The sequence below is a fragment of the Euleptes europaea genome, chromosome 1, assembly GCF_029931775.1.
Source record: "Euleptes europaea isolate rEulEur1 chromosome 1, rEulEur1.hap1, whole genome shotgun sequence".
In the NCBI taxonomy this organism is placed as follows: Eukaryota; Metazoa; Chordata; class Lepidosauria; order Squamata; family Sphaerodactylidae; genus Euleptes; species Euleptes europaea.
In genome coordinates, this window is record NC_079312.1 from 36,838,796 (window position 1) to 36,853,241 (window position 14,446).

General features: G+C 41.4%; 1 protein-coding gene across 2 annotated transcripts in view; it reads right to left on the reverse strand.

Annotated features, from left to right (window-relative positions):
• The window catches only part of ADAMTS9 (ADAM metallopeptidase with thrombospondin type 1 motif 9), a 171,528-nt gene that overhangs the window by 24,395 nt on the left and 132,687 nt on the right, over positions 1-14,446 (reverse strand). For both annotated transcript variants that reach the window (XM_056860504.1, XM_056860496.1), the window contains exon 30: positions 7,329-7,502. In XM_056860504.1, coding sequence (XP_056716482.1) covers positions 7,329-7,502 — 174 coding nt within the window. The remainder of the gene's footprint in view (positions 1-7,328; positions 7,503-14,446) is intronic.

The following is a 14,446-nucleotide window of genomic DNA, read 5'->3' on the forward strand; positions in this document are numbered from 1 at the left end:
AGGTTTAAAGTGCGATCAGAAGCACAAATTATAGCAAATAATTATCACATTCTTTTGGATTTCAGCTAAGAGTCTAAAATCCTATATACACGTCCTAGGGTGTAAGCACAAATGAATTTGGTGGTGCTTACTTCCATGTAAATATAGATATGATTGAGGTGTCAGTTACCTCACGAATGCCTAAGGAGGCCACTTTTCCAAAACGTTTCCTTCCTTAAGAGCCAAATTACACGTCATGCTGGAGCTCCAGATATAGAATTTGGCTTTTAAAAAGTACTTGTGGTGGGGAGAGAAGACCTCTGATTAGGGGTTGACAACTCCAAGTTGGGAAATGCCTGGAGATTTGGGGATGGAGGCTGGGGAGAGTGGGATTCAGGGACGGACCTCAGCGGGGTATAATACCATACAGTCCATACTCCAAAGCAGCCATTTTCTCTAGGGAAACTGATCTCTGTCGTCTAGAGATAAGTTGTAATTCTGGGAGATCTCCAGGTCCTGCCTGGAGGCTGACAATCATTCCCCTGATTTGGATCATGGGTGCAGTGTAGGGAATTAGAAATGGTCCTCTTTCCCCAGACCTTCTTTAAGTTTTATGAGGAAAAAAATACAGATACCCATAATGACCCTGGTTTCCCCCCTCAACCACTTAAAGTAATGCCAGGGAATGGCATTTTTGACTGGTGAAAGGGGGGAGAGAGAGAGTTTACACACCCCTTAACCAGTGTAACAGCCCCAATCCATATCTAGTCTCCATGTGCCTACTTTTTAGGGCCAAATGACCTGTCTCAAATTCCAGTTACAGACACAGATGGGATATTCAAACGCCACACTCTCACTGTCTTCATCACAGCCATGTTTAAGCAAATTATCACTTCCAGATTTTCAGTGATCACTAAATTATGCTATATTATGATAGCTTGTAATTATTATTAATCAAGATATTTAGCTAGCTAGGCAATGCAGCTTTACCCAAGTGTACTGTACTACATTAGCTGTCAGAGTAAAATCTGAGGGAATTATAGAAATGAGATAGTATTCAGGAATTTGCTAGACTTCAAGAAGAATTCAGACTGAAGAGATTTCCTTCTTCCTTGCGACCTCTGAGACCTTTTCCACACAGCATCCTTTAGTCTGGAATGCCGTACAGAAACTGGAAAACAAGCTGTACTAAAAGTGAATGTACATTCTAGTCGATGTGGATTTTCTGACTTCTAGATGTGGAACGTACAAAGCACTAACCAATGCAAATGACTGATGATTTACTCATGAGCAGTGTGGAGGACCAAGGAAATTATGAAGGTGTTATCTAGTAGCTATTTGCCTCAACTGCAGAATTCACAACCTGAACATGGGAGACAATGCTTTTGGTAAGGGTCACTGAAATTGGGTTATTGGATTCTAACTGCATACGATTTGGATTTTCTCTGCAAGTTTCACTCAGTTTTGTCATTTGCCAGAACCTTTCAAGTGATGCAGCTAGTTGGGACCTCACATCAGTGTGAGAGGTTCCACAAACATTTCACTTCCATTGTGATGCCCCAAGACACATCTGATCACATTTCCAGTGATGTTACTACCTACAGCAAGGTTGCCTTACCCAAACACTAGGGGCAGGGAGGTATATATGGAAGTAGATTTCAAGGAAGTGGGATACAAGCAGTTTAAGGCTTTAAAGGTGACCTTGGATTGAGCCTGGTGTCACACACAACTCTTTTAGTCCAGGCAAGATAGGGCGCCTACAGGAACACCCTTCTTGCACTGAAGAAAGACTCTCAGTGTAAAGAAGTCTTTGGATTCAATTCAGTTTCCAGACCATCTTCAAGAACAGTCTCATACATAAGGTTGCCAGGTCCCTCTTGGCCACCAGCGGGAGATTTTTGGGGCGGAGCCTGAGGAGGACGGGGTTTGGGGAGGGGAGAGACTTCAACGCCATGGAGTCCAATTGCCAAAGTGGCCATTTTCTCCAGGTGAATTGATCTCTATCGGCTGGAGATCAGTTGTACTAGAAGGAGATCTCCAGCTACTACCTGGAGGTAGGCAACCCTACTCATACAGAAACAAAGCAAAATAAGCACATCTGAATTCCAGCAGAGAAAACTGAATCAGGAAGACACAGAGGTTTAAAGTTAGGCATTAATGAGAATGTAACCCTGTTACAAGCAGGCCCTTCATGTCAGTTGGGATTTACTACCCGCTGGCTTAATTCAGTCTGTACTTAATCTCAATAAATTACACGCAAACTATTTTTATTTGCTCGCAAGGTGGGTTTCCCCCCCCCCCGCATTTACAGGCAATCAGCCAACCCCCACAAAAGAATGTCTGGCTTATCTGTATCTATAAAGGACCAAGGAATCAAAAGTAGGCACTGTCATTTAATTAACGATTATTTATGAGGAGGAAGATAATGAGGCTTTACAAATAATTTAAAAAAGACATTTCTTGTACTCTATTCCATCACATGTTAGAGATTTAGAGTGTGTGTGTGCGCACACACTCACCCACACCCAGCATAGGGGGAGCCTGGAAAGCTTTAGAAAACCAGCGTGACCCAGCAAACATTCACCTCCCACAAAAGGGTTGGCAATGTGTGTGGGGGGGAGGGGTATCTAATGCTTTCCAGTTGTAGAAAGTTAAAGCAAAAAAAATGGTGAGAAACAACCAGAGAGAAAGAAAGAGAGAGAGAAAGAGCGGGAGCCATTATTTTGGGAGCTAATTACTCCAATTTGGTAAGTTCAGCAAACACATGCTATTTGATGAACCTACTGTGTTCTTTTTTTAAAGGGGGGACTTATAAACGAATTACCTGAATTAGTTTTGGTGTGCTTATATTTACAGCCTGTTTCCTACAATACCTCTCCTTTTTAACAGGGGTTCTGCTGAAGACCAACAATGCAAGGTCAGATCTTTCTTTGTTCCTTATTTTCTACAGAAACAGGATCTCTGAGCTGGTGTATGTTACTGTAGCTCTGCTTGAGTCATGCTGTTTGAAAACAGTTGAATTAATATACGTTTCCCGAGGGCTTCTATTCATCTTCACTTATCTTTAGACGGGACTGCAGTTTCTCTGGATTTTAAGCTAACGGAAAGCAAATGTGTATTTTCCCTTTCAAAATTATCCCCATGGTCCACAATACGCTGGGAGGGGGGTTATGCTGGGGGCTTCCGATAGCATTAATACAACACCCTGAGGCAAGTCAAGGGCAAGATCATTGTGTGAGAGAAGATTAAAAGGAGGAGGTGACTGGGTATTCTTTTTTAGCTTTCTGTGACTTGTACTTGGAATTTGGAAAACCGGGCACTGCGTTTGCCTTTTATGGATTTTGCTCCCCTCCCTTAAGGTTGATGCTCATCGAGTGAAGGTGATGAGAGAAAAGGGCTTTATATTCACAAAACAATGCCAATGCCCAATACGCTAAGCATGAAGTCATAGCCTTCACAAACTTATATTGGGGAAGGAGGGAGAGGCATAAGGCATAGAATCAATATTGGGGCAGGAGGGAGAGGCATAAGGCATAGAATCAAACAGCCTCAGTTCAAAACTATATTCTGTGCTTGATGGTTTCATACATACAAAGATACATTTAAAAAAAAAAACCTGTTGCCTATTTCGAGATGCACAATGCGTGAAACTAAAACTACCACACACCTACCACATATACACCCAATTCAGGCCCTGTTTTAGTAAAGACAAACACACTCACACACACAAGATGCACAGGTGTGACCTGTCTGAGAAGTTCACAAAACACAAAAAAGGACAGACAGACTGAGAGCACAAACAGGGGTGTTCCTGTCTACGAATTGCCTCCTAAATTAGCTGATGTTGACTAATCTATGAAACCTTGACTGTATAGGTCAATATTAATCATGCCAGACCCTGTGAAACAACAGTGTTGAGAAGCGCTGGATGTCTCATTAGTTCACATTATCTTTTTTTAACCATAACCATATTTAGCTGGCTTCAGAAACACGTTTTTTTTTTTAAAAAAAGGTGCGCAAATAAAACCAGTTTGACGGACATTTTGTTTTGAGAATGACCTTTGTTGTTCCTCCTTGCCTACATTTTATAACTACACCACCTTTTTACATAACCTATCCATAGGCACTATAGCATATAGGGAGGGGAATGGCATTGTGGTGACAAATCCTGCAGCAAAATCTACTCCCAATATGCCCTTGAAAGGAGTGCTAAATTCTTGTAAGTGTATGCACATCTTCGGTAGACTGAGAACCCTAACCAAATCTGGATATGAAAATGCAGGGTCCTTAATCACAGCGAGAGAGCCTTTTAAAGCCCTGGTAACATAAACAGAGAATAGGACCCCTACACACCTTCAAGTGAACGAATGTACATTAGGGGTGGAGTCTGTTGCCTTGATGCCAATTCCTTTGCTAAACGTGGCCAGTTTCAATACCTGCACTTCACAAATTAGATTTTTTTCATATATGTTATGATAGAATCTCGACAATGGGTGGGACTTATTGCTGGTATTGCTGCTATATATATTTCACTATTCGCTGTCACCCATTTCCTGCACAGTACTGCATGTTGCTTCACGGAAAGGATTTTTAAAAGGATGAAATACAACTGTTCTTGCAGAATGCAAGTTTTATGAGTTATATGAACTTTCACGTTAACAAGAACTGTGCCCTCACTGCTTAGGTATGTGCTTAATAAGTGGATTACACTGGGGAAAAAACAGTAATCATTTTTTTACAGATGACGGTAGCTGAGGGTACTGTTTATGCTGCCCAATTCATAAATAGATCAAACAACTTCCATAAAAAACACTCTGTTTGTTATTTTGCCTTCTGCAAAATAAGCCTCCTACTTGAATTTGTTGAGCAAGTTGCCAACTTTAATAGGTGTTTAGATGCATCCTTGTGTTTTCTTAAGAACTTAATGTTGAGCATTTGCCTGAAGAACCATTCCGATGATCTAACTGCCGCTTGTCCCTGGCAGTAAGTCCATTCTGTATGCCATCCTGCCAACTGAAATGCCCTAAAGCAAGATTTAGCCCACACGGCTGAGCCAATAACCAACCCAATATTCCCCAAGTCGCCGCCTAACAATCATGTTTACTGCTTATTGGGTACAATAGGTGCGCTACTGTCTCTGTCAGACATTTGTCAAATACACTTCTATTGTAACACTTCTAGCTTATGGCATCTAATGCTTGGGGAATGTGCTGCAAATTCAGGCATTTTCCAAAGCATAGCTCTTTTTGTGGCCAGATTTGATCATGTGCAAGCACAAATATACAGAGGATATTTGTGTTGCCCCAGAAGGTCGGACCAGAACCAATGGACCAGAACCAACAGGTTGAAATTAAATCAAAAGAGTTTCCATTTGGACATTAGGAAGAATTTTCTAACAGTTAAAGCGGTTCCTCAGTGGAACAGGCTTCCTCGGGAGGTGGCAAGCTCTCCTTCCCTGGAGGTTTTTAAGAAGAGGTTAGATGGCCATCTGGTCAACAATGCTGATTCTATGACCTTAAGCAGATGGTGAGAGGGAGGGCATCTTGGCCATCTTCTGGGCATAGAGTAGGGAGTAATTGAGGCTGTGGGGGGGGAGAGTTGTGAATTTCCTGCATTGTGCAGGGGGTTGGACTAGATGACCCTGGTGGTCCCTTCCAACTCTATGATTCTAGGATTTCTAGAGAACAAAAGCAGCCACAGTACTTGGGCAGAAGAACACAGAAGGAGATCTTATTATATATACCCTGTTGGTGGCTAATGTATTCAATGCTATTGCCACTCTAGTCATTCCTAATATTATTTAATATAAGTTTTTCATAAGCACTGTAAAAGTATAAAGAGTTATAAGTAATACAGAAGGGTTTAATTCTATTGAAAGTGCAAACAAACATCAGGGCTTTACACAGGGCGTTTGTGGTGGGAACTAAACATATTCAGCAAATTCAATCATTGCAAACCACAAAATATCATATTATTTGTTTATTCAATTACATATATTTTGACACTGCTCTCTCAACGCTAGATTCCTGAGGAGGCAGTAAGTTCCACACTCATCTGCATAGAAAAGAATATTAAACAGGGCAAATATAGTCTGACTAGTAGGACAGTTTGGGGTGCAGATCTGGTGGGGGCCCTCGGCACCACAAGTGTGATGATGTCACTTCCTGGGAAAACCCAGAAGTGACAAGGTTAGCTCTAGGAATTAGCAGAAACATTGTAGTTTTCCCTGGAAGTGATGTCATGCTTATGACAGTGAGTTGTTCTGGTTGTTTTACAATTTTTCCCCTGTAGAAGCAACAGAACTTAAATGTAGGGCATCCCCTCCCCTGATCAGGGCTTGCCAGGCCTACTGAGCAGTCACAAGTGTCCTAAGAAAAATACTGCTGCAATTTCTTGTGCCCTCATAATGTGTTTGGGAATAAAGCACAAAATGACGTGTTAGAGACCCTCTCATACAGACATGCATTACTTAATCCTCACCAGCATTCAACCCTCTCCTCTTCAGGATATCCGAGAATGCTTTCTGTGGTCCCCCCCCCTCCAAAAGGGGGATGTGCTCCTATGAAACATTTCTCTGTCTCTGAAAATATCATGCAATAGCTCACAAGTGCTATGAGCCTCTAGGTCTGGCTCAGAAAGGCATGTTTTCTCTAGTGCAGATACTAGCATAAATATGTCATAAATATGCATCTTCAGACAAGAATATGACTCAAGAGGGCCAACAGGATCTTCAAACCCTACTATACAAGATGCCAACTTACCTTCTCAGAGAAACAGAGCAATATGCATCAGGCTAAGGTATGATATGGGGGGGCTGATTCTGAGATTAACCCCCCCCTGCAAAAGCATCATCATTCACAATTCTTCATAAGTGGGTAAACATACTGCAATACATAAATCTGACCTGGTCTTCTGCACTGTTTACACGGTACCTGTGTATACGATGCATTAAGAACTACTGGATTTCTGAAAGTGTTACGCCTAAGGGCAAATTCACATGACCTGACTAGACTGTGTGTTCGGTGAATTTGAGCTGATCTGAAGAAGTGAAATAGCAAATGCTTCTCCATTAAAACAGTTTACAACTCTGTCCACATTGGCAGAACAGTTGCTCATGCAACATTTAGCAGCTTGTCAGAGGAATGGGAAATGAGGGTTGAATTGAATCATAAACACTGGCTACCTGGCAACGGCATAATTTTGAACCAACCACTACTCCATCCATCACTGTGTGTTTCATAACTCCTCCCCAACAAATAATACGATAGAAAAGAATATCAAGAACACTGTTCCTTTAATGCATTTTTAATGTAAGCCATGCTTCCAGCCGCACCCTCTTATCTACTTACATCTTGCCAATCTTCTGTTTCCCACTTGTAGATGGCACATTCAGTCATTTGGCACTCCTGTTCTGAAATTGGTCTGCTGAGCTGGTCACATTCAGATTCCCTAATTGTTTTGTGACTGCCAAGATGGCAGTAGACGCTTCTCTGCTGAACACCTCTCCCACAGGAAACTGAGCACTGAAGAAGTACAAAAAGTGTAAGTGTCAAATACCTATTTTTTTTTATGGTGGATGAAGAATTTCTCTATTATATGGAAAGGTAACTGATTTCAGATTAGAGAAAGAATTCTAAGACAGGTCCCGCACAATAGTATAATAGACAAGACAACAAAGCATCTGTGTTTTATGTAGAAAATATTTTGTAAATAATTTGGTTATGAAGTTTTCACATGGGTGTTAGCTTATGCACTTTTATCGTTAGCTTGTGTAATTAAGTTTATATATGTATACATAAATTTGTAATTTGCATATATCCTTGAGCCTAGTGCTATTTTTTCATACTAACCTCCAGGTAATAGCTGGAGATCTCCTGCTATTACAGCTGGTCTCCAGCCAATAGAGATCAGATCACCTGGAGAAAATGGCCACTTTGGCAATTGGACTCTATGGCATTGACATCCCTCCCCTCCCCAAACCCTGCCCTAATGAGGCTCCGCCTCCAAAACCTCCCGCTGGTGGTGAAGAGGGACCTGGCAACCCTATTTCTGCTGGAAATTCAGCAACACTACCCGCCAGCAGCTCTGAGTAGGGCTGAACACATGACTGAGGCAGCAAATGCAAACCTGATGCATACTTAGCTCTTCCCAAAACTGGGATGCACACCAATATCCACATTTGGTTACAAAGCACTCCACTTGAGCCATTTTATCGGTTTACCTCCCCTTTTCCATCAGCTTAACAAACTCAAAATAAATTTTATAACCCCAAGTCATAACACTGCAGGCGTGTGTAACCACACATACATTTTTAAAGCTTAGTGTAAGAAAACGAAGCAGCCAACAAAGAGCTATTTTTAGTGGCGCCTGAAACCTACTGACTGAGAAAGCCACCTGAATCCGTCTCTTGATAGGGTGGCCCTTGCTTTTGAGAATATCCCACCCCTCCGGGAAATATTCTGTAGGACAAAAATAATCTTTTCACATACATAAAGTGCTTCCATCTTAGGGTTGTCAACCTCCAGGTACTAGCTATTACAGCTGAACTCCAGCCGATAGAGATCAGTTCACCTGGAGCAACTGGCTGCTTTGGCAATTGGACTCCATGGGATTGAAGTCCCTCCCCTCTACAAACACCACCCTCCTGAGGCTCCACCCCAAAAACCTCCTGCCAGTGGAGAGGGGGGACCTGGCAACCCTATTCCAGCTACAGGATTCTAGCAGAATTGTTTGAGGCATGGCTATGTTTACAAAATGCTTTACATATATAAATACTATACAGCCTAACCTCCCAAAATAGCAAAAATTGTCATGGTTTGAAGTCCCTTGCTGAAGGATTTTAATGAAATTATGAACCTCCTGAATGCCACAGCTAGTTTCAACTAATCATCCTTGCTTGGAAAAGGGTAGAATGCCTCTGATCTGGAGAAGTTCAGAAGCAACAAAAGGCTGGACATATGTTGCTGCACCTGCAGATTACAAAGCCTTGTTCCTCAAAGGTTGCTGCAGGTAAACCAATGGGATCACTGCCTTAGGAGGTTTCTGGGAATTCTGCCTACTTCCTCCCCATGGGAGGGAACAGGCTTTTCCCCACCCTCCACAGCAACTGGTGTGTGGCCAATTATCTAGCTAACAATCTGTCTGCTTTCTTTCCTTTTTTCATTTAATTGACTGCTGGTTTTATTATCATTTGAACATATTTTGCCTAATGCTAATCTCAGGGAAGCCTAGCAAAACATTGTTCAAAACTAAAAACAAACAAACCCCAACAATAACTTGTCTGGAGATCCTTGTTTTAACAGCCTCATTAAAACAATTAAGTAAAAGTTGATAGTGATAATGGTTTGCAGTCCAGAACACTCTTATATGTAAGTCCCACTGAGGTCATTTATTCGCGGGTAATGGGCCGTGGAGTTGTTGACAACGTATTTTTGAACGTACATAGGCAGCTCAATTATATACAATTGTTATGCATAAACAAGATCCTTCAGTTCGATGGCATTTACTTCCAAGTAAGAGTGCATAGGATTGCTGCCTTCATGTGACAACGGACGATATATGGCTCATCAGTACATCTTAAAATGCAACTTGAGCATGTGTAGAAGAGGATAATTACTTTTACAGAGGAAAGGCTTAAAAGTCAAGATGGTGCAACGTATTTTAGCTGACATTTTGTGAGACGGAAGGTAATAGTTTGATAGGCCTCGTCAATGCAGGAGCTGTTAAACAACAATTTATAATCTATTAATATAATTTCTATAAATGTTCTGGAATTTATAATATGTTTGAAGCACATATACCATGGATAACATTCTGCCATTTGCCAAGTATTATTTTGACAGCTCTTGAGATGGCAAGAGTTATTAGCAACACGTTTATAAATCCCAAGGCATCATAGTTATCGGTGCCAAATTTTCTTTGGTTTTCAGTGCAAATTATTAGTTTCCTGCAAATCATATTTTATTTCATTTTCTTACACTAACAATTTACACTTTGTTTTTATTTTAAAAAGATCATTTACCTAAACAAGATTTCTCCTGCACTGCAGCTTTTATTGTCTGTGTGCCCCATAAAGTGAACAGACTCAAAGAACAGCTGACTACGGTCATTCCTCAGGTTATAAATATTTATGAAAGGCCAGTTTTGTATAACTTGGAAAAGTGGAGCGCAATGCAGCTAGATTTCTGTGCTAGGTGATGCAAATGCTTCCCATATGGTGTGGTGCTTTTCACTGTGATTAATAAAACTTGTTTATTCTCATGGGATGATGGAGTAGTAGATTCAAAGATCAAGGGATGTACACAAAACATTAAACTGCAGTGTATTTGGAAAAGGATTTTAGCCCTTGTTTGTGATTTACAAATGTTTCATATTTGCTGTGATAATATATAGTGATACATTGTGTCTGAAGCTAAGTGAAATCGAGGAACATAACCCTATTAGTACAGCTAGTAAGACAGTAATAGCTCCTTTGAAATAGATAGCTATGTCCAAGGCTTTTTTTTTTTTGGCAAGAGTGATTCAAATGTGTGTTTGACAAACAATGTAGTATAGTGGTTTGAGTGTTGCTCTAAGATCTGGGAGATGCAGGTTCTCCAGATCAGAGTCCACCACTCCAAACCACCACTCTTAACCACTACACCATGCTGGCTCTCCTTGAGAAAGATACTTAGTTGAAAATGAACTTTTGAAAAAATCAAGTTTTGATACAGATGATGACTGCTGTTATTACACAGTGCGGCACCACATTTTAAAGGCCCACATTCTTGTGCCTCTCTAAAGATGTTGGTAGTCGGAAAATTAATTGCTGCAACTTCAAGTCAGGTTCCTCTTATATTTTGTGAGGTGAGCTACTGGCTGTTTTATGCCCCTGTCCCCAAGAAATACTTTCTTTTAATTAAGCAACAGGATTTAAAGGAGGCCTAGGAGTAAGATCGGTTCATTATATTGGAGAACAGATAATGAAACATCATTCATGCCACTGTAGTTCTCAATGAGAGATATACCTTGGAAGCAGGTAAACATTCCAATTTATTTCTGTACAAATTAAAGAGCCCCCAAAGAATCAGCTTCTGATGTAAGAGCCTGTAAAGGAACTGATACATCAGAGGCTATTTCACCCCAGCAGACCTAACTGATCAGTCCATAAAAAACAAACAAAAAACAAACAAATTAACTGGCAGGATATTCAAGGAGTATATATGTAAAAGAACTCTGTGGTTGGCTTAAAGCAAGAAGCAGGCCGTTTTGGATAAAGTAACAAGACAAGCATTCATTCAATAGACAAAGAATGGTGGGCCACAAACTAACACTATCAGCTTGACTACAGTGTAAGGATGAGCGAATGGCCGCTGCTGTGCCAAATCATAGTTGGATTATCTGGCCCTTGGTTGTCAGTTCAGAGGGAAAGTGAGTTGGGGTGGGAGCAAAGTGTATGGCTAGCAGTATTCCACTTTAGATAACAGTGGGGAGGCCCTGGCTATCACCTTCTACCTATTCCTCCATGTGCTCCTGCTGTAAAACTAGCTGCTGAACAGTGCCACAGAGCCATCCTTTTTGAGTAATGCCTTACCCGTCATGATTTTTGTCTGTTCATCCCCCTCCGCCTTTGTTTGATAATACTCCATAAGAGATGAACCATTATTTTTCCAGACTCTTCCCTCCCACAAATCCAGCCCCCGGGTGCCTTATAGTGTGCCATGCTCCTACTTCCTTTCCTCTTCTTCTAATCTCCAGACACAGTGTCTTTGTTTTTTCTTAGCTATACCCATGCTTCTTGTGCCTTGACTTACAAGAAACTCACAAAAACTGGAGTGTTCTTAAATTCCTTTTAACAGGTCATTTCTGAACTGGCTTCAGAAAATCTCTTGCAGCAGCTAATAAAAATATTTCCCTGACAATGGCATCTAACACAAGAGGCATAACATTCTAATGAGGCAATTCTTCTTATTGCTCTGATTTTTCTATAGCAAAGCTAGACAAAATATACCATTGCTTTCTGCCATGATCAATGACATGACTTTCTAGACTGACTATTTTAGGAAGTGTTGTTGGAGTAATTGTTGCTCATTGATATTACAGAGAAGGGCATGTCAGTTTCCCACTAGCTGAGGAACAAAGCCCTCAAATTCGTGGCATGTTCATGGACTGAGTAACTGGCTGGCCTCTATGTGAGACAAGACGGTGGACTAGATGGACCACTGGTCCAGCAGGGCTCTTCTTATGTTCTTATGCATAAGGGTATAAAAGTACAAGGTAAAGACAGTCTTCTGTGCAAGTACCGGGTCATTCCTATGAACTAGAGGTTATGAGACAACTCAATAAAATCAAATTGATTGTATCCCCTACAGTCATGATCCTTTAAAATCCATCCAGGAAGAGATTAGATTTCTATTGGAAGAAGGTGAGATAATGGGTTACATTTTACCAAGAGAGAGAAAAAAATCTGTACAACATAAGTCCTAGAACACTGGTATTTAGGGCTATGCATATCGATAAACCTGAACTGAAAATGAGCCCAAAAAAGAGCCATTTTGGTAAATTTTGGGTTCAGGTTTACTGAACTCCAAAACCTGGTGAGAAAGCCAAAGTCGAATTGACCATTCCAAAAATCCCGGGTAATTTTCTGGCTTTTTTGGATTCTCCCCAGGCTTTGCGAAGCTCCTGGGGGAGGGCATTTTTTGAGGTAGAGCCCCCAAACCTGCAGGGTAGCTTGCAGGGACTCTCCTTGCAAGAACCCCCATGTTTGGTAAAGATTGGGTTGGGGGGTCTGAAGTTATGGGGTCTGGAAGAAGTCACCCCCTCCCGCCTCCATACACAAGCAGGAAGGTAAGAGTCAGATTCTATGGTCGTTCGCTAATCGGCTAATGCTTGTCTATGGAGGAGGGAGGGGCGACCTCTCCAGAACCCATAACAACGGACCCCCTGACCCAATCTTCACCAAACTTTGGAGTTCATGCAAGGAGAGTCCCTGAAAGCTACCCTAAACATTTGGAACTCTGCCCCCAAAAATGCCTCCACAGGAGCTTCACAAAAAATCCCCTTCTGCAGGATTGCGTCTATGAAGCGAAAGTAGGCTGATTGAAAGCTCCCACAATAGCAAGCAAATGGGATTCCCCCGATGAAGCTGCATGCAAAACGTGTAGGGATAATAAAAATTATTAAAGATTCATTTCTCCCTGAACCATTGGTTTCCGGATCTAGCCTTGGAGTCAAAACTCACCAGATCAGCAGTTAGTTTGCATCTTCAGGTCCTTTAAACTTTAAAGGGCCATTATTTTCTATGGGGGCTTGTTTCCCGCTTGAGTATAGCCAACTGCACACCCCTAGTTAAGCCATGCTTAGTCCCACTGGTGTCAATGGGTCTAAGCATAGGCAACCAGGCGCAGGAATGCAATTGCAGTCGTTAATTGCGAAGTCATAACAGATTATCACAGGCTATAAATCACACTGTATCCTTATTAACTTGGATTTCTTTTCAAATTGGACCCAATCATGTGAGATAATTTTTAGAAATTTCAAAATGCCTGCTTGTATATATGCTTGGGCATCTGACAGACTGTTACGACGAACCAGCATGATTTTATGAGCTGCAAATATTGTTTTCAGAGTGAGAAGATAAAAAGAGGGACAAATCTTAATAAAGACTCTGACCAAGAACAGTATGCTATTCTACAGTCTCTTAATGGTTAAAAGCAAGAACTCATGCTTTACAAATAGAACTCTGTAATCTGTCTATAATGTATGAATGTAACTGCACTTTGTATCTATAACCTAGGGAGAAATTAGGGAGAAATGTACAGCTGAACTCAACACAGTGTAAGATATGTTGCTGGTAAGTGATCTGGTTCTCTTCAAAATCCAGACTATTGTGGTGCTATCTATTGTATTTTTACCCTGCATTGCTCCAAGCAGTAGAGAGAAGTGTACATGGTTTAACTTTCCTTGTACTATCATGCCCCAAACCCTGTGAAGTAGATTACACTGAGGGAGCTGTGAGTTTCATGTTAGTAACAGCGTCTCCCAGATCCTAGGCTGGCTCTTCTTACAAAAGTGGGACCTTCCCTGACCTTCCCACAGTGCATAGTTAAATTGTGGAACTCCCTGCCCCAGGATGTGGTGACGGCTGCTAACTTGGAAGGCTTTAAGAGGGGAGTGGACATGTTCATGGAGGATAGGGCTATCCATAGCTACTAGTCAAAATGAATACTAGTCATTATGCATACCTATTCTCTCTAGTATTAGAAGAGCATGCCCATTTTATTAGGTGCTTTGGATCACAGGCAGGATGCTGCTGCAGTTGTTTTGTTTGTGGGCTTCGTAGAGGCACCTGGTTGGCCACTGTGTGAACAGACTGCTGGACTTGATGGGCCTTGGCCTGACCTAGCATGGCTTTTCTTATGTTCCTTTGTTCTTATGACTTCAACATCATTATCAGGATCAGTGTCTTGGATAGGACAATGTAATA